This window comes from Ursus arctos, unplaced genomic scaffold, assembly GCF_023065955.2.
Source record: "Ursus arctos isolate Adak ecotype North America unplaced genomic scaffold, UrsArc2.0 scaffold_25, whole genome shotgun sequence".
Classification (NCBI taxonomy): domain Eukaryota; kingdom Metazoa; phylum Chordata; class Mammalia; order Carnivora; family Ursidae; genus Ursus; species Ursus arctos.
This window is the reverse complement of record NW_026622930.1, coordinates 14,611,358-14,631,181: the sequence shown is the minus strand read 5'-3', so window position 1 is coordinate 14,631,181 and position 19,824 is coordinate 14,611,358. Positions and strand designations below refer to the sequence as shown.

The 19,824-nt window shown below is 36.0% G+C and overlaps 1 protein-coding gene across 10 annotated transcripts in view; it reads right to left on the bottom strand.

Moving 5' to 3' along the window:
* EML5 (EMAP like 5) overlaps window positions 1-19,824 on the bottom strand; it is a 169,731-nt gene that overhangs the window by 24,138 nt on the left and 125,769 nt on the right. For 3 of the 10 annotated variants that reach the window (XM_044389980.3, XM_044389984.3, XM_044389982.3), the window contains exons 24-31: window positions 17,098-17,186; window positions 15,818-15,994; window positions 14,062-14,263; window positions 13,062-13,188; window positions 9,549-9,608; window positions 3,725-3,803; window positions 2,212-2,341; window positions 32-130 (exon numbers count right to left, since the gene is read on the bottom strand). In XM_044389980.3, coding sequence (XP_044245915.1) covers window positions 32-130; window positions 2,212-2,341; window positions 3,725-3,803; window positions 9,549-9,608; window positions 13,062-13,188; window positions 14,062-14,263; window positions 15,818-15,994; window positions 17,098-17,186 — 963 coding nt within the window. Of the gene's footprint in view, window positions 1-31; window positions 131-2,211; window positions 2,342-3,723; window positions 3,804-9,548; window positions 9,609-11,405; window positions 13,189-14,061; window positions 14,264-15,817; window positions 15,995-17,097; window positions 17,187-19,824 lie in introns of those variants that run through there. The other 7 variants (XM_026515483.4, XM_044389981.3, XM_057318332.1 and 4 more) reach the window with 6 other exon arrangements.

The window sequence follows — 19,824 nt, the reverse complement described above, 5'->3', positions numbered from 1 at the left end:
AATTGTTTCTTTTTAAAATATAGAAACATACCTACTTGGCCAGTTGCCACTATGTTGATAAATTTGGGATGCTGATTTACAGTGAGGCACAGTATATCATCATTATGCTCCTGATAAAAACTCTGAGTCCCTATAAAAAAAAAAAGAATTTGAGAATTAAATCTGAAAACTTTAAGGTATAACAGCTAAATGCATTTATCCAGAACAATAAACTGCTCTGTTTAACTTACTTAATACATATTTTTTGAGCACTGAATGTGTGCACATCATCATAAGGATGGAAAAATGACTCAGAAGTCTTCAAATGGATAGAGACCTGAAAGGCACAAACCATGTAACACAAGGCTAAAGACATTAAGTGCTAAAAGAGAGTTAAAGATCCAAAGGCTATGGAAATTCTTATTGTGGGCATATGGCATTCTTGGACTGACATGACAGACTTTGTTAATGTGAAGGTAAGTGGGAAAGGGCATTTCAGGTAGAGAAATACTTTAAACAAAGGTACAAAAACTGGAAAGTATTAAGTATGCATATATATGGCTCATTGGTTGAAGTGTAAGGTCAAGAAGAAATGTGAGAAATATGGTTGAAAGGGCAAATTGGAAACAGAATGGTAGAGGATTTTGAATGCCAGCCTACTGAACTTTATATTTATTCTGGAGCCAGTGGTACTCAAGAATTTTGATCAAAGAATTCATGTGATTTATCTAGTAGCACTGACAATGAAGAGACCTTAGACATGATCATGTAGGACGTAATAAAGGTAGGTTTGTGTAAGTACAATGGAGAGGTGGGAAATGAGGTCAGGATGACAGGTTGTAGGTCGGGTCCAGATTACGGAGGGCCCTCAACACTAGGTCCTCCAAAAATCGAAGCAACAAAACAAAACAATTTAACAATGACATTTACCAGATCTAACAGTTTAAAACTTCTCTTTGAAGTGAAATGTGCTTCATATTTCCCAGGGCTCAGAGTTCAGTGAGAACAAACAAGCAATTATATGTGCTACTGGCTAAGTATGAAGATCAGCTAAAAGATCAAAACTTCGTAGACTGTAAACACAGCAGTGTACCCCAAACTGGAGAGAGGACAAATAATGACAAGTGGAGAGGGGTCTCGCTTCCCTTCTGCTTTCTCTCTCTACACCCCATCAGTAGAAAGGTGATTAATTACAAATCAGAAAATTAAAAATAAAGAAAATTGAAAGTATAAACATGAAAGTGTATTTACATATTCCTTTCTAGATTATCTTTTTTTATACTCCATTCTCTTTGAAGGATATGTGAAGCTTCAAAGAGGATCACCTAAGTATTTTTTAAATGATCCAAATTATTAAATTGAAAATCACCACTGATTTCTGTGTGATCTTGGTGAATCTTTTTCTTTAGGAAACCAGAACAGGACTATCACATTAATGATTAATACAGAACACGCATGGGGGATTAGGACTCGCATATTCCATTCTTTACCTATTCAGAGTGAAGCTTTCAGAGGAAAAAGCCAGAAATGTTTGGACTAAATAATCTCTATTTTACTTCCAACTTTAGACTTTGCGAAGTTTATAATTACATATAAGAAAACAATTCAAAATTAAATAGTGAATATCACTAGTAGGATTACACATCATTGGTCATCAAATGATACGAGAACTTTGTTTTTCAATAATCCAATCAGTTAAATAAACATCAAGAAATATTTTCTCACTATGAATCAAACAAAGCATCACCACAGTAGCCACAGGGAAACAGCTTTCTGAGTATCTTCCTTGGCTTTCCAAGGCCTCAGTAAGAACACTGCCCACTTCACCCCACTCCCCAGCAATCACTCACCCAACATGCTACTTTTAATCACTACCTAGAAGAGACAACCACTAAACCATCCACTAAACCATCCATTTTCGTGTTAAGGTTAGGCGGAAATAAAGTTACAAGTGGTTTCATTATAAAACACAGTTTCAATGTATAGAAAAGCTTCACTTCTAACAGAGACCTATGAGTACTTTGCATTATGAAATGTTTCTCTGCTGTGCATACGCTCTTAAGACTATAAATTTGGTTATTTGAAATATTACTAGAAAATTTAATAGTATGAAATAAATTCTGGACTTACGCAATTTAATTATTTACAGCTTTAACAAAGAAATGTAAGATTATAAATAACAAAATTCTAAAGTAAAAAAAATGTGGGAGATGGAGAATCAGAGTTTCCTACCTGTAGCAACATTGTGCAGAATTCCAACGGACGCAGTGTGATAAATTATATCATCACCATCATTTAAATAGTGAACATTATTCCTACAGTCTCTTCCTCGATAGCCAAAAACAAGCTCCAACACAAGGTCCTATAACAACAACAAAACCATTATACAATTCCTTATCTCTAAACGTTCACCATTATTTTTAATATATAGTACTGGTGTCCTCAGTCACAATGGAGGACACATTTTGATGTTTTACAAATTTCAAATACAAAATTAAGTAGACAAACTTCTCCGTAATGTGCTTTGGGCAGCTAAAACACACACTCTATACTTTTTACACAGAGTTATAAAAAAGGAAGAGAGAATCACAAGGTCATTTGACTCCAAGAATGTTAGTTGTTAAGAGTTCATGTGTTGGGGCGCCTGGGTGGCTCAGATGGTTAAGCCTTCAGCTCAAGTCATGATCTCCAGGTCCTGATCAAGCCCCTTGTTGGGCTTCTAGCTCAGCTGGGAATCTGCTTCTGCCTTTCCCCCTGTTTGTGCTCACGCTCTCTCTCAAATGAATAAATAAAATCTTAAAAAAAAAAAATAAAAGAGTTCATGTGTTAAACACTGAGATACTTCTTGTATCCAAAAGAAGAATATTTTAACTTGCATTGTTAGTAAAAATACGTAACCTGCATATTTAACTCAGGATACATTATGTCCAAGTGCTGTATCTTTGAGAAGCCAAATAGTGTATCAATGCTGGTGCAGAAAACTAAGTACACCATCTCTGATAACTCATGCTAAGGTTCTAGCATGTAATTCTGCCACTGAAAGTGTCCCTTTTCTTTGACCTCGTGGGCTTTGTGGGGTAATGAGTACAACAATCACAGTCCCACAGATTTAGGCCTCATTTTTGACCTGACTGAGCAGTTTGCTTGTGGCTGCTGATCCTGGAATCAAGTGCCTGGGAGAACTTTCTTGCTCAATTATCGTTTCTTTGTTTGAAAGTAGAGCCTTCATTGAACCCTACAGTGAACAGATCACATGGGGTATGAACTTTGACTTATAAATTCAAACCAGTAAGAGTAAAATACTGCCAAGGCACCTGTGCTTCTATAAGCCATAGATCTTTCACATATCTTTATATTTACAAGTTGTCTGAGAGTTCAGGGTATTACTCATGGAAAACTAAAAACAAAACAAAACAAAAAAACTAATAGAAAATAAAAAGAAACAAAGGGTATCAATCTAAAACTCAGACTTGACAATTAAGCAATCAAAATTTTACCACCAAACAGAAAAGTTTACTCAGGGGCACCTGGCTGGCTCAGTCAGGAAAGCATGTAACTCCATCTTGGGGTTCAAGTCCCACTGGGTGTACAGATTACTTAAAAACAAAATCTTAAAAGATTATTCAATATGTTTATTTTCATAAAACCTAACGACAAGATTTGGCTGTCTTACAAGAAGGGAATGGAATGAATTCTGAATACATTTTAAAGCACAAGTTAACACTGGGGAGGGGGTTCTCCTTACCTCTATTGGTCTCTTTTTCTTGCCAACATTGTTTGTCTGGAGTTTTTCTGGCCTTGGTGGGGCTCTGCTCACGGGAGGCCTGAAATAGGAAAGCAGGAATGAGGAAAGGTATCCATCATCGGGCACCTTCACTGAGCCTCCCTCACCTGCCCACTGGACAGAGCTGTCTGACACGCCTTCACAAAAATGAACCCAGTCTGTGTTCCTCACTAGACCGTGCCCTCTTTATCTTGATATCTTCTAAAGCCAGAAGGCAGAAAGAAGATATTAGAACTTCTATTCACTTTATTTTAACTTCTTTGGTGTATGTTTCATAATGTAAATAACACATTAGCACAAGAGCAGACTGTTTATAGATAAATATACAAACATTAGTTTAACATACTTAAAAACTTCTCGATGGGATGCATTATAACAAAGCCTGGATTACTGCTGTAAAGTGTCTACCACAGTATCTTGCACATGGCAGGTATTCAATACAGTCTTCTTGAATTTTGAAAATATTTCTATGAACTTTCTGTACTGCTGGCAACATGAATTTTGTTTGAATTCAAATTTGTGCTCATTACTTGCTCCTTCAGGCCCTTTACCTTCCCTTCTTCCTGAAGTCTCTAGTGAAGTCCAGTCAAACAAAACATTTTACAGTTACGTAGCATTATAAACCACACGACACTATGTAAAAGGTAATTATATTACTACTATTGCCTTCAACTCCTTCTCCTCTTCTCTATTCTCACTATTTACTAAACATTCATCAACTTCACCCAGAGTAGCTCTCACATCTAGCCCCCTCTTCTCTGTTTCCACTACTAGTTCAGGATCTATTTATAAGGTCCCATTAGGTGTACAGAGTTCCCATTTTGAATCATTTAAATGTGGAGCCTGTTGAAATGCCCACGAATAAACTCAACCAAACAGGTGAAGGACTCTGAAAACTATAAAACACTGAAGAAACTGAAGTTGACACAAACAAATGGAAAGACATTCCATATTCAGGGGCTGAAAGCATTAATACTGTTACACTGTTCATGCTACCCAAAGCAATGTACAGATTCAATTGCAATTCTTACCAAAATACCAACAGCATTTTCCACAAAACTAGAATAATACTAAAATTTGTATGGAGCCACAAAAGACCCCAAATAGCCAAAGCAATCTTAAGAAAAACAAGCTGGAGGTATCACAATTACAAATTTCACAATTACAGACTTCAAGCTATATTACAAAGCTACAGTAATCAAAACAATAGGGCACTGGCACAAAAACAGACACCTAGATCAGTGGAAAAGGATAAAGAACCCACAAATAAACCTATGGTTATATGGTCAATTAATCTATGATAAAGGAGGCAAGAATATACAATGGAGAAATGACAGTTTTTCAATAAATGATGAAGGGAAAACTAGACAGTTACACATAAAAGAACCGGACCAATTTTCAACCATTTTCTTTGCCACCAGCCACAGCAACATTTTTCTAGGTATGTCTCCTAAGGCAAGGGAAACAAAAGCAAAAATAAAACTTTGGGACCACACCAAAATAAAAAGCTTTTGCACAGCAAAAGGAACGATCTACAAAAAAAAAAAAAAAAAAAAGGCAACTTCCTGAACGGGAGAAGACATTTGCAAATGATACGTCTGATAAGGGGTTAATATCTAAAATATATAGTCTATACAACTCAGCACCAAAAAACAAACAAACCCAATGCAAATAAAAAATGGACAGAGGCTCTGAAAAGACATGATGACATACAGATGGCCAAGAGATACATAAAAAATGTCCAACATCACTAATCTTCAGGGAAATGTAAATCAAAACCCCAATAGGATATCACCTTATACTTGTTAGAATGGCTCAAGTAAAAAAGACAAGAAATAATAAATGTTGGTGAGGATGTGGAAAAAAAGGAATCCTTGGACACTGTCGGTGGGAATGTAAATTAGTACAGCCACTGTGGAAAACAGCATGGAGGCTCCTCAAAAAATTAAAAATAGAAATACCATACGATCCAACAATTCCACTATTGGATATTTAACCCCCTCTAAAAATGAATACACTAATTCAAAAAGATATCTGCACCCCTATGTTTACTGCAGCATTATTTACAATAACCAAGACATGGAAGCAGCCTGTGTCCAGTGATAGACAAATGGCTAAGGAACACACACACACACACACACACACACACACACACACACACACACGACTATTACACAGCCATTAAAAAGGATGAGATCTTGCCATCTGCGACAACGTGGATGGACCTAGAGGGTATTATGCTAAGTGAAATAAGACTAAGAAAAATACCATATGATTTCGAGAAAAAACCCAAATGAATCAACAAGCAAAAAGCAGAATCAGACCTATAAATAAGAGAACAAACTGATGGTTGCCACAGGGGAGGGGTAGGGATGGGCAAAATAGGTGAAGGGGAGTGGGAGATCAGGCTCCCAGTTACGGGAATAAGTGACAGGAATAAAAGGCACAAGACAAGGAACACAGTGAATGATATTGTAATAGCAATGTGTGGGGCCAGAGAGTAGCTATACTTGTAGTGAGCAGAGAGTAATAGATAAACTTGCCAATCACTATGTTGCATACCTGAAACTAAAGTAACTTTGTGTGCCAACTACACTCAAATTAAAAAAATATATATATGGAGGCTCTTTCCCTAAAACCCTTTAATTAAAAAAGCCCACCTCATTTGGTTTATTTTTATCTCAGATAATCATTATTCAAATGTTTAATACCCTGAACACTGAATCTAAATCAATCATGCTATCAACTCCCCCTTCCAAATTTTATTTTATTTTTTTTTAAAGATTTTATTTATTTATTGGACAGAGAGAGACAGCCAGCGAGAGAGGGAACACAAGCAGGGGGAGTGGGAGAGGAAGAAGCAGGCTCATAGCGGAGGAGCCTGATGTGGGGCTCGATCCCAGATCGCCGGGATCACGCCCTGAGCCGAAGGCAGACACTTAACCGCTGTGCCACCCAGGCGCCCCCCCTTCCAAATTTTAAGTTAATATTCGATTTGTAACAACTAAAGTAGAAAATGACATGAAATGACTTTGCTATGGGAAAAAAAATCCATCATGTGATTAAGTGTATAAAATTAAAGGATGAAAACATATTTGCATTTTCATAAGGATTTCCAGGATACACATCTATAAAAGTGACTGAAGTGCTCCATCTTGAACACGCACTATAAAAGAAGTGCGTGTATTCATACAGGACGTGAAGTAGTACGTAGAAGTGAGCATGGCTGGTGACATAAAAATTACATGCACTTAACAAGAGTATAAAAAGAACTCTTCAAGTTATTACAGAAAGTTTGGTTTCAAACCTTTTTCATACGTTTTGAATGTAAGTAATAAATATAATTTGATTTATAACATTTACCATTTAAAAATGTTTCTCTTAGGGCCTATTTATTTATTTAGAGAGGGAGAGAATCTCAAACAGGCTCCATGCACACTCTGAGGTGGGGCTTGATCTCATGACCCTGAGATCATGGCCTGAGCTGAAATCAAGAGTCTGTCACTTAACCAGCTAAGCCACCCAGGCGCCCCTTCTTAGGGCCATTTTAAAGAATGATAGCAGCCTTGGTCTTTCATCTAAGTCAGTTTTGTTGGTGAACATCATTCAGTGTTACCATCTGACAGCTTTAATTGTAACACAAACAACAAACAGGTAATTTCTTTTTTTTTTTTTTTTAAGATTTTTATTTATTCGACAGAGAGAGACAGCCAGCGAGAGAGAGAACACAAGCAGGGGGAGTGGGAGAGGAAGAAGCAGGCTTCCAGCAGAGGAGCCTGATGTGGGGCTCGATCCCATAACGCCGGGATCACGCCCTGAGCCGAAGGCAGACACTTAACGACTGAGCCACCCAGGTGCCCCCAAACAGGTAATTTCTATCCATACAAACCTGTGTAACAGTTAAGTGTATTTTAATTTTTTTTAAAGATAACTTATATATTATTGTTTAAATAAAGTTATACAACTTATAAAATTATACAAGCTGCACAAATAAAGTTTTGGTAAAGCAATTACTTATGGGGCAGAAACCCAGTAACTAAGATGCTGTTCATTTCAGTGATACTGATTTCAATGGAGAAAAACACGGAAAACTGTGAACAGAGGTAAAGAACACCAAGTAACATTAATGGTAAATATGACAGATGATAAAAATACAAAATTAGGTCTCATAAAGTATAACAAAGAGTGAGGATTACCTGGAACCTCTTTTTAGCAGCAGATAAAAAAGGGAAAAGATTACAACACAGTTTTGAATTTAAAACACTAGTAAAATACTTCTGTAATAAAATATTTTTACAAGTTTAATGCAGATAAAACATACCGCATATATTAAAGGTCTATTGTTTTTATTTATTACTGCATAAAAGGCTAAAGTTACTCCATTAATGGCAGGGAAATCAGAAGAAGGTGAAAAAAGAAAAATGAGAATTGAACATGTTCCATGTTGTAAACTTCAAAGCTTACCATTCTTATTTTTCTACAGTGCATTCTGAATTTCAAACAAAATACTAAAGCTTATCTTTGCTCTTAAGTGTGGTAGTAAAATGGTAACAATCAACTTAAAAGGCTGGTCATACTGGAGATGCTATTAAAGAAACTGTCTAAGGAGGTGAAGCAACCCCTCCTCTGACCCAGGAGGGTTTCTCAGTCAACCAGTTCAACCTAGCAGGCAAAGTGAGTCACTCAAGATCATGCTAAGCTATGGGATTTTGCTAGTAAAGGAGGAACTTAAAAGAATCCCTTTAACAACACAATGACCAAAAGAGAATTGGAAGAGATCACAAAAGTCATCTCGTCCACCCTCCTACTGAAACCAGGAAACGTCTTTATATGTCTAGAACCTCCCTTTGTAGCACAGACAACAAATGGTTATCTAAGCTCTCATGAAAACTGCTTATGAAAGGGAGGTCCTTTCTCCATAAAAGTCACTCACACCCAAGACAGCAATTGTATCTCCACTTAGCTCTGTTTTCAAACAAGTGACTCCCACTGTAAATTGTCAGTGTCCCTTTAAAATGCAGAGATCAGTCCTTGAATAAACTACTTCAGATCTGAGGCTAGATCTGAATGTTTTGTGAAAATAGTCTAAGATATATGGGCCTTTTTAGAAGTCACATCACACTCTATCTTAGGTAGACTCCTATCTTTGTACATATCACCCCTGTTTAAAACAAATAATGAATTTCTGCTGTCTACCAAATAAATTAAGGAGCGCCTTATATCTAAGTTCCTGTACAATCTGGTCTCCTATCTTTTTCATCTTTATCTCCCAGCGTTTACCTATTGGTACCTTTTACTCTAAAATAGACTTTTTCCACACTGTCTTGTTTCAGAAACTGCCTGACGACGTTCATCTCGCTAAAGCTAGTTGTGAAAGTGCCCCACAGAGCCCTTTTATGCACATACCATTGCCCTATGTTAATGTTTTTAAATGAATGTATAAATATACATTAAATGAAGCTAACAGGCTTATAAACTGCATAATTTTTCACTGATAAATATGTGTGGGTAACTATTTTTATAAACCTCTGAAACTTAAGGAATAACTAAAACTGTCTGGAGTTTGTTTTAAAACCAAACGATCACATGAAGAGCCTCACAGCACCCACAGGCTGCACATGTAAACGCAACTTTTCTGTAGGACTTGGTTCATTTTCTAATTCTTTCTTGACAAATACAGTTCCATGTTTTATAGGGAAAAAATCAGTACCTTAAAATACAATAAAGATCAAAACAGAACAAAGAATAAATAATGGAATAAAATATTTTATTTAATAAAACTTACCTTACTACCCCCTGCCTTCGAAAGGAACAACGGAAAAAAAGAAACACTGATGACGAATAACTGATGAATAAAATGCAGCAGGTAAGTAAACAGAATAAAGGCAACAGCAACAGGATTCTAAGGAAATACAAAAATGCCTGTATTTTATGCTCCACTGTTCTGAATATTTGTATTAAAAAATACTGGAAGTTTGATTGACAACTACTTTAAATACATAAGATTTGCTACAAAAAGAAAAACATAAAATTATTATAGTCATTTAGGAAAAAAGGCCCCACAAAAGCAACCAAGTAGTTACAAATGTCACCCAAAACCTTTCAAGTGGATGCTTGACAAGCATTTGTTTTCACTGTTTATAAAATGTTGTTTCATATTTGATAGCAATATATTTTACTTAAAATACAAAAATGTTTATAGAGACTATATCTCCTCACACATATATGCAAAGTTGGTAAAAAGAAGTATCTTCACTTTTTTCTCCTTTGATTCTCTCATTTTATGAAAATGAAGACTCCTTTTTTTTTTTTTTTAATAAGATTTTATTTATTTATGTGACAGAGACAGCCAGCGAGAGAGGGAACACAGCAGGGGGAGTGGGAGAGGAAGAAGCAGGCTCACAGCGGAGGAGCCCGATGTGGGACTCGATCCTGGCACGCCGCCGGGATCACACCCTGAGCCGAAGGCAGACGCCTTAACGACTGAGCTACCCAGGCGCCCCAAAAATGAAGACTCCTAACTCTGAGTCATTTTGGACTCTGGCCTTAGCATTTTCAAAAGAATTCAGCAGAGTTGAAATTATAAAATAAACTGAGAACAAATGCAAAATAATTTCAAAAATAATTTTGAAAATGTTAGCTGTAAAAAATGCAAGCAAAGAATATGAGAGCATCAAGCATTTTTCACAGGCAGAAAAATATTTCCATCTGTCAGAATTTGGTTCACTTCACTAATAAGGGAGGAATTTTAAGATTTTACCATGAATGACGCCCTGTACATTAAAATTCGGTCACATATTCTGATCTACCTAATTTATCTGATATTTTTCTTAAAAAATAAATAAATGAAAAAGATTTATGGGAATGTCCAGAATTCCTTCCTCCCTATAGCACACTTTTCACTTTTCATTACCTGTGAGATATAACTGAAGTAATTTTAAGCACTATACTGCACATATTAGGAACATACACATTTGCAAACTTACATGTATTTCTCTGATTAATAAATATACAGATACTGTTCACTACTTTGTGGATATTTAATTTCAGAAACTGTTTCAGTTTATTTCCCTCAGGTGACTCTCTATTTCATTTGCAGGGAGGGGTGGTAAAGACGTACTACCTAAATTCTTTATAAACATTATATTTCATTTTATAAAATACTCCATAAGTTAGTGACTATAAGGCTCATTTAACCTCTAAGGAAACAGAGGCTTAGAGGTAACAAATAGTTTTTCAAGGCGACACAAGAGGAAAATTATAAAAATTAGTATTGTAACCCATTTGCCTGACTCCAAAAACCACATCCTTTGCACTATAATATACTGCCTCCCACCAGACCACTTCAACTTTGAATCTTGATATTTAGATTAGGGTATGCTCAGCTTTCTTAAAATATTTCTCCATTTATTTATTTTTATTTATTTCTTTTGTTTTCTTTGTTTTTTTAAAGATTTTATTTATTTGTCAGAACACAAGCAGGGGGAGCAGCAGGCAGGGGGAGGGGGAGAAACAGGCTCCCCGCTGAGCAGCCTGGTGCGGGGCTCGGGGCTCGGCTCGGTCCTGAGCCAAAGGCAGCCGCTTAACCAAACTGAGCCACCCAGGTGTCCCAAAACGTAGCTCTAATTTAATACTTTGCCTCTTTTTTTTTTTTTTTAAGGTTTTATTTATTTATTCGACAGAGATAGAGACAGCAAGCGAGAGAGGGAACACAAGCAGGGGGAGTGGGAGAGGGAGAAGCAGGCTCCCAGCGGAGGAGCCTGATGTGGGGCTCGATCCCAGGACCCTGGGATCACGCCCTGAGCCGAAGGCAGACGCTTAACGACTGAGCTACCCAGGTGCCCCAATACTTTGCCTCTTTATACGTGATGACAAAACGGATAATAACCCTCTACCTCCTATCCGTAAAGGTGACACCAATGCTCTTATTTGAGTACTCATCAGCAAATGGACACCTGGAAGAGGAGCTGTGGACACGTCATGACTCAACACTCCCCCTAGAACTTCTGTGGGAACCTGTGTGGCTAGTCAGCTCAGAGACCCTCTAGATCCCGCTTCTCCGTCAGGAACGTGCACCTCACCCTTCCAGTTCCGTCCTTCTCCCTGAACATTAAGCCCGTAGTGCACACTCAGACCCCTCTGCCAGGGCTTCCTTGTACTGTCATCTCTATTTAGCTGAGCCCCAGGAGTCTTCAGCACAACCCTCTCTGACTAGACGTTCACTCGAATTTTCCACGAATTCCGTTCAATGTGAGTGAACTCCCTTTCATTTTTAACTTTTCCCTCAAATATTCTTACCAACTTCTCATAACAAAGTTTTCTTCAACACATCTTTGGACAGAAGAGTTCACTGCTGTTCCCACCTCCCACTCCTTCTTGGTTCCTCACTGCAGTTTCTGGATAATTTTTCCTTTATCATTTCTTAAAAACTCTTCACTTCTGAAGTCCATGTCATGACATGAACTGACCTATACACCTCTTTACTGTCTTCCATATTCCCTGATGATTTTAAACGCATCATGCTATGTTCACAGAATTGATCTGTCCATCTAACTCAGAGACTTTATTAAAAACTTCTCTCTCCTTTTATAAAATTGCTGTGGGCATAGCCTTTATTTCTGATGTGCTGCTTCCAGACAAAGACCAGTAATTCCCATGCTCTAATGGGAAGCTATACTTCAATTTGCCTTCTGGAAATTTTTTAAATTATTTTTTAAAGATTTTATTTATTTGATAGAGCGAGAGAGCACAAGTAGGGCGAGCAATAGAGGGAGAAGGAGCAGAGACTCCCCATGGAGCAGGAGCCTGATGTGGGGCTCAATCCCAGGACCGGGACCATGACCTGAGCTGAAAGCAGATGCTTAACCATCTGAGCCACCCAGGCGCCCCTGGAAAAATTTTTAAATAATGATTTTCTATCCTTGATTAAGGGCACATGGATAAAAATGCCTTTTCAAAATTTAATCCTATCTCTGCTCAGGTGCTTCCTAAAACATACTTGGTATGGGATTCAAATTTTATTATTTCCTACAACCCTCTCATATTTAATTATAAAAGTTAGCAAATAATATTCCTTTAAGCATAAACACTTTGTATATTCCCTAAACTACTTGCAAGAGACAGTGTCACCACCAAAAAGTATTTAAGGACAAACAAGTTTTCTAAGAGATGCTGGGAGCTGGAAAATGCAAGAGTACTATTGCTACTTAGTTTTTACAAAAATTCATTCAGTTAAACAATATGTTCAATTTTCACACCAATATATTTTTCTTCATCTAGTTTTAAATTTGATTGTTACCTCTCATCAACTGAGGGTTCCTTTTGTTGCAAATGAGGCTTGACTCCAAACATTGGGCGAATATTTGTTGATAAGGCTCTAATGGTGTAGCTGATTTCATTCTCCCTTGTAACATCACTGTCATAGCCTGCCGTCAAAACATAAGAATTATTCTCTAAGTTACAACGGAGGAGTTCTATTATGATCCTATAAATTGGATACAAGGATGTTCAACAATATGAAATAAATAGTGTCATAGCCAAATTATGAAATAATATACAGCCAGTAAAAGTGATATAGAATAATGATATGTAACAATGTTTCCAAAATATTACTGAGATAACAGTCTATAAAATATAAATTCAATATATTTTTGTTAAAAAATATAATGTATATAAATGCACATCCCCTGTGGAAAGACCTCAATATGTTAACAGAAGTTACTTCTGAGTGGTTAAATTATGGATGCTGTGTTTATTTTTACTGCAAAATGTATTTTCTAATTTTTCTATAAAGAGCTGGTATTATTTGCTTATTAGGAAAAGATAAAAATCATTTTAAAATATGAGGTTCAATACCATAAAAATTTTCAAAAGACTTTATTTCTTTATTTGAGGGAAACAGAGAGAGCACGAGTGGGGGGAGAGGCAGAGGGAGAAGCAGACTCCCTGCTGAGCAGGGAGCCCGATACGGGGCCTGATCCCAGGTCCCTGGGGTCATGAACTGAGCTGAAGGCAGACACTTAACTGACTGAGCCCTCGAGGTGCCCCACCATGAAATTTATTTTAACAGTACTTACTTAAAGTAGGATTATCATACTTTGTAGATGAAGAATATTTAAGTCATCAATATATGCCAGGCTGTTATTTTTGAGGCATAAAACCAATTTTGGTGTTAAACAGACCACAAAGACTAAAACCACAATTACTCAAACATTATGATTACTTGTATAACTGCTGTAGTTTAAATCAGTTGTGCTAAATTGTTTGTGTTTTTATTAAAATATTTTAAAATGACATACCCCCATCTTCTTCCGAATCTGTATCAGATTCTTCACTATCACAAGGCCTTTTTTCTCGATAGCCCTCCATTTCATTCGTCCAAACCATTAAAGACATATCTGCACCTCCTAAGGTAACCAACATGCTGTCATCATAAGTCCAGCGAACATTTGTGACATGTGTGCTATGGGCCACATACCTCTTAAACTTTCCAAATTTTCCCTAAAGATGAAAAAAAATAGAGTCTTTGAGAAATGTTACTACTTGAAAATGGTCCTATATTTAAGGCATCTATACCATCTAGAAAGCTGGAACTGAAGTTTCTGACCAATAAATGCCTTATTGGAACACATTCTTATCAATTAAGATTCTGCCACGTAAGTGTATCTAAAACAGGGACGTGTGGAGTATTTCCTCAGATGCCTGGGTTCTCTATGAGAATTTTTAAACTTGTGTTTTCATTTCAACGCTGATCTAAAAATATAAATATGAGCAGCTATTTAAGATCTATATCATAATATGATTTTAGTGCCCTATTTCAAATTTATACTTATGTTCCTGCCAGATTATAATATACAGTTGACCCCTGAAGAACACAGGTTTGAACTGCACAAGTCCACTTATATGCAGATATTTTTTGATAAACACAGTACAGCACTGTAAATGTATTTTCTCTTATTTTCATAATAATAATAATATCATTGTTTTTGTAATCACATTTTCTTTTCTCTAGCTTATTATAAGAATACAGTATATAGGGGCTCCTGGGTGGCTCAGTCAGTTGAGTGTCTGCCTTTGGCTCAGGTCACGATACCGGTGTCCTGGGATTGAGCCCCGCATCAGGCTCCCTGCTCAGCGGGGGAGCCTGCTTCTCTCTCCCTCTGCCTGCTGCTCCCCCTGCTTGTGTTCTGTCTCTGTGTCAAATAAATAAATAAATAAATAAATAAATCTTTTTAAAAATACAGTACATAATACATAAACATATAAAATATGTGTTGACTTTATGTTATTGGTGAGGCTTCCAGTTAACAGTAGACTATTAGTAAAGTTTTTGGTGAGTCAATGGTTATATGCAGATTTTTGTGCAGGGGTTGGTATCACTAACTCCCATATTGTTCAAGGGTCAACTGTATATCTAAATCAGTGACAATTAAGAAATAAATGCATCTGGACTTGATATATGAATTTTATTTTACTAAATGAAAGCCTAATGTTGCCCAGTAGCTTGAATAGAGGAAAGCACTAAGAGAATTTAATCATCACACAGCACACCACAGCATGGGCACATAGCACCCCAAAGAGTCTGTGCGGTCTAGTTTTAGCAAAATAACATCATTCATTACATTGAATCAATGCTGTCTATTTTAATCTTATAGGTGTTGTGTTTATAGTATTTTGGATCTAATGGTTGAAACATTTCAAAATTTAGAACTGTAAATATAAAGTTTGTGTTTACTGTTAATGGTATATATTCAATCAAAAGAATACCAAAATTATTTAAGTTAATATTAGGGATAAATGTTTCCTTTAAAAGGGATATTTACATTACTCAATACTGAGAAGCACTGTACAATAGGACTTAAGGCATGGAATCATAAATTATAAGACTACTCCTAAATAAAAGCTACAAATATGTCCAAAAAAGTATATATAATTCTAAACCCTTCATATTACACATGTAATATTCATATTACAACAATGAAATACTATGAAAGGGCATTACCTTAACCATTTTTATAATTATGATCATTAGGGGAGTTAAAGAAAAACACATACTTTAGCAGGATATCTAAATAACTTCACAAATCCCAAATCATCCCCAGTAGCTAGGACCATTTTGTCACTGGTGAGGCAAGAAGCAGTTATGTCTGTGACTTCTCCAATTACTGGCCAAATTCCCTCACAGCATAAACCAAGCACACTTGTCCATGATGCCCAACAAATTTTTTCTACCTAAAAAGGAAAAAAGGCTGTAAGTTTATAATACCTAAACCTTAAGAACGGACAACAAAAATCTGAATATTTTTCTTTATAATTAGATACGTCACAAGTAAAATTAAAATTTTAATAAAAACAGTTAAATTATTAGTTGTCTTGGTTTTGTAGCTTCCCAAGTCTGCTACTTCCTGTAGAAAAAATGTAACATAACATTATTCAAGATGTACTTATTATGTACCCACTGCGTGTTCTAGATGTTGAGCATTCAGTGCTGATAAATAAGACCATTTCTGCTCTTAGAATAATTGATAAGTCTATACTTCATGTCTAAATTTCTAATACTTTAGAGGCTTGTTTTCCAATTAATCATTATTGGACATTAAGAACCTTTACTTACAGTCCCTCTCCTTATTAAGCCACTTTCATATTAAATTTGTTTAGCCTCTCTTCCTTGGTCACGTTAAAAAATTTGGCTAATACTGTCAGTAACAAAACGAAACACATTTTTTCTTTTTTCTTTTCTTTAAACAGGAATTTGCCAACAAGCATCTTAGGCATATAGGTTCCAAAAGATTTGACAGACAAGCAGTGCTCCCATCTAAGATAACATGTCTTCTATTTGCCTCGTGTCCTCTGAGGAAAGTAACTGGACTGGAGCATGGCTAGACATAAAAGTTGATTTTCCCTCCAACTCCCCCCACCTTTTTTTTTTTTTTTTTTTTTTTTAGAGAGTGTGTGTGCACGCAAGTGCAAGTAAGGGTGGGTTGGGGGTGGTGGGTGGGGAGAGGAGAGAGAGAATCTCAAGCAGGCTCCATGGTGCACCTGACACAGGGCTCCATCTCACCACCCTGAGATCATGACCTGAGCCGAAATCAAGAGTCAGACACTTAATTAACCAACTGAGCCACCCAGGCGCCTGTTTTATTCCTTTTCTTAATACAGCATCTTTTCCTTTAACTCATCTAATACTCTAGGCCAGTAAAATAATCTCGCAGAAAGAATAGCCATGATTTGAATAATGTGAGAACAGGCTTCATGTGTAAATGACAGAAGGTGGGCATCAGTGTTCTAACCACTTAGTCATATCAACAACATTGCAAGCACTATTATCTTCCTACCTCCACACTGGGGATGGTTTGTTTTTTCCCTCTGGGAGCTTCAAAGAATAACTGTTCTTTAGCACCAGTGTTGACCTGTAAAAGCTTTCCTTAAAAAAAAAAAAAAAAATTAAAAATATATACATATATAAAATATAAAAATTTCTATATAGTTAATGGGACGTTTACCTTTTTAAAATATTTTCTTTCATGATTATGAAATTTAAATTGTTTTATAATTGTAAAATTAAATTGTTTCATTAATGTAAAATTACAGTCAATCCTATTTAAAAGCACTCAGTGAACATTACGTATTTTTTTTTTACCACCTTTCTCCCATTAAATTATTTTTTTTAAATTCCAGTGTAGATAAGTGTTATATTAATTTTAGGTGTGCAATATAATGATTCGACAATTCTATACATTACTCAGTGCTCATCACAAGTGTACTCTTCATCATGCCCTTTGCCTGTTTCACCCATCTTCTCATCCCCCCCTTTTCTTAAAGTTTTATTCACTTTAAGTAATCTCTACACCCAATGTGGATCTCAAATTCACAACGAGATCAAGAGTCACATGCTCTACCAACTGAATCAGCCAGGCACCCCAGTATTTTATTATTTTTGGTGTAATTGTAAATGGGATTGTTTTCTTAATTTCTCTTTCTGCTGCCTCATTAGTTGATAGAAATGCAACAGATTTCTGTATATTGATTTTGGATCCTTTGACCTTACTGAATATGTTTATTAGTTCTAGTAGTTTTTTGGTGGAGTCTTTAGAGTTTTCCATATATCATACCCATGTCATCTGCAAAGAGTAAAGTTTTACTTCTTCCTTACCCAATTTGGATTTTTTTTTTCTTTTTCTTCTGTCATTGCTGTGGCTAGGACTTCTAATACTATGTTTAATAAAAGTGGTAAGAGCGGATGTCCTTGCCTTGTTCCTGACCTTACAGGGAAAGCTCCCAGTTTTTCGCCATTAAGTATGATGTTAGCTGGGGGTTTTTCATATATGGTCTTTGTGGTTGAGGTATGTTCCCTCTAAACCTACTCCGTTGAGGGTTTTCATCATTAATGGATATTGTACTTTATCAAATGCTTCTTCTATATTTATTCAAATGATAATAAGGTTTTTATCCTTTCTCTTTTTGATGTGACATATTGATTGATCTGTGTATTCCAGGAATAAATTCCACGAGATTGTGAGAGTGATTTTAATTAAATTATTGTTGGATCTGGTTTGCTAATATTTTGTTGAGGATTACTGCATCTGTATTTATCAAAGATATTGGCCTGTAGTTCTCTTTTTTTTGTGGTGTCTTTATCCGGTTTTGGTATCGAGGTAATGCTGGCCTCAGAGAATGAATTTGGAAGCTTTCTTTCCTCTTCTGTTTTTTGGAAAAGTTTGAGAAGAACAAGTATTAACTCTTCTTTAAGTGTTTGATAGAATTCACCTGTGAAGCTGTCTAGTCCTGGACTTTGGCTTTTTGGGAGTTTTTGGATTTCTGATTCAGTATCATTGCTGTTAATCAGTCTGTTCAAACTTTCTATTTCTTCCTGTTTCGGTTTTGATAGGTTATATGTTTTTAGGAATTTAACCATTTCTTCTAGGTTGTCATATATTTTGGCATATTATTTTTCATACTATTCTATTACAATCCTTTGTATTTCTATGGTGTCAGTTATTATTTCTCTTCTTTCCCTTCTGATTTTGAGTTCTCTCTCTTTTTTTTTTTTGGATGAACGTGGCTAGAGGTTTAGCAATTTTGTTGATCTTTCAAAGAACTAGCTCCTGGTTTCATTGATATGGTCTATTGTTTCTTTAGTTTCTCTTTTATTTCTGCTCTATTATTATTTACTTCCTTCTGCTGGATTTGGGTTTTGTTTGTTCTTCTTTTTCTATCTTCTTTAGGTGTAGGGTTAGGGTGTTTGAGATTTTTCTTACTTCTTAAAGCAGGCCTGTTTTGCTATAAACTTCCCTCTTAGAACTGCTTTTGTTGCATACCAAAGATTTTGGATTACTGTGTTTTCATTTTCATCGTCTCCATGTATTTTTTATTTTCTTCTTTGATTTCTTGGTTGATCCAACATTGTTTAGTAGCATGTTATTTAACCTCCATGTATTTGTATTCTTTCCAGTTTTTCTTTCTTTTAATTTCTAGTTTCATGGCATTATGATCAGAAAAGATGCATGGTATGATTTCAAACTTTTGAATTGTTGAGACTTGTTTTATGTCCTAATACGTTACCTATTCTGGAGAATGTTCGATATGCACTTGAAAATAAAGTGCATTCTGCTGTTTGGGGATGGAATGATCTAAATATACCTGTTAAATCCATCTGGTCCTGTGTCATTCAAAGCCACTGTTTCCTTGTTGATTTCATTTGGATCTATCCATCGATGTAAGTGGGGTGAAGTCCCCCACTTTTTTTGTATTATTATCAATTACCTCTTTTACGTTTGTTATGAACTGCTTTATGTATTTAGGTACTCCCACATTGGGTGCAGAAGTATTTACAACTGTTATATCTTTTCGTTGGATTGTTCCCTTTATGAATATATACTGTCCTTCTCTGCCTCTTGTTACCGTTTTTTAAAGTCTGTTTTGTCCAATGTAAGTACTGGCCACCCTGGCTTTCTTTTCACTTCCGTTTGCATAAGAAATGGTTCTCCATTCCTTCACTTTTTTTTAATTTAAATTCAATTAGCCAACATACAGCAGTACATCATTAGTTTCGGATGTAGCGT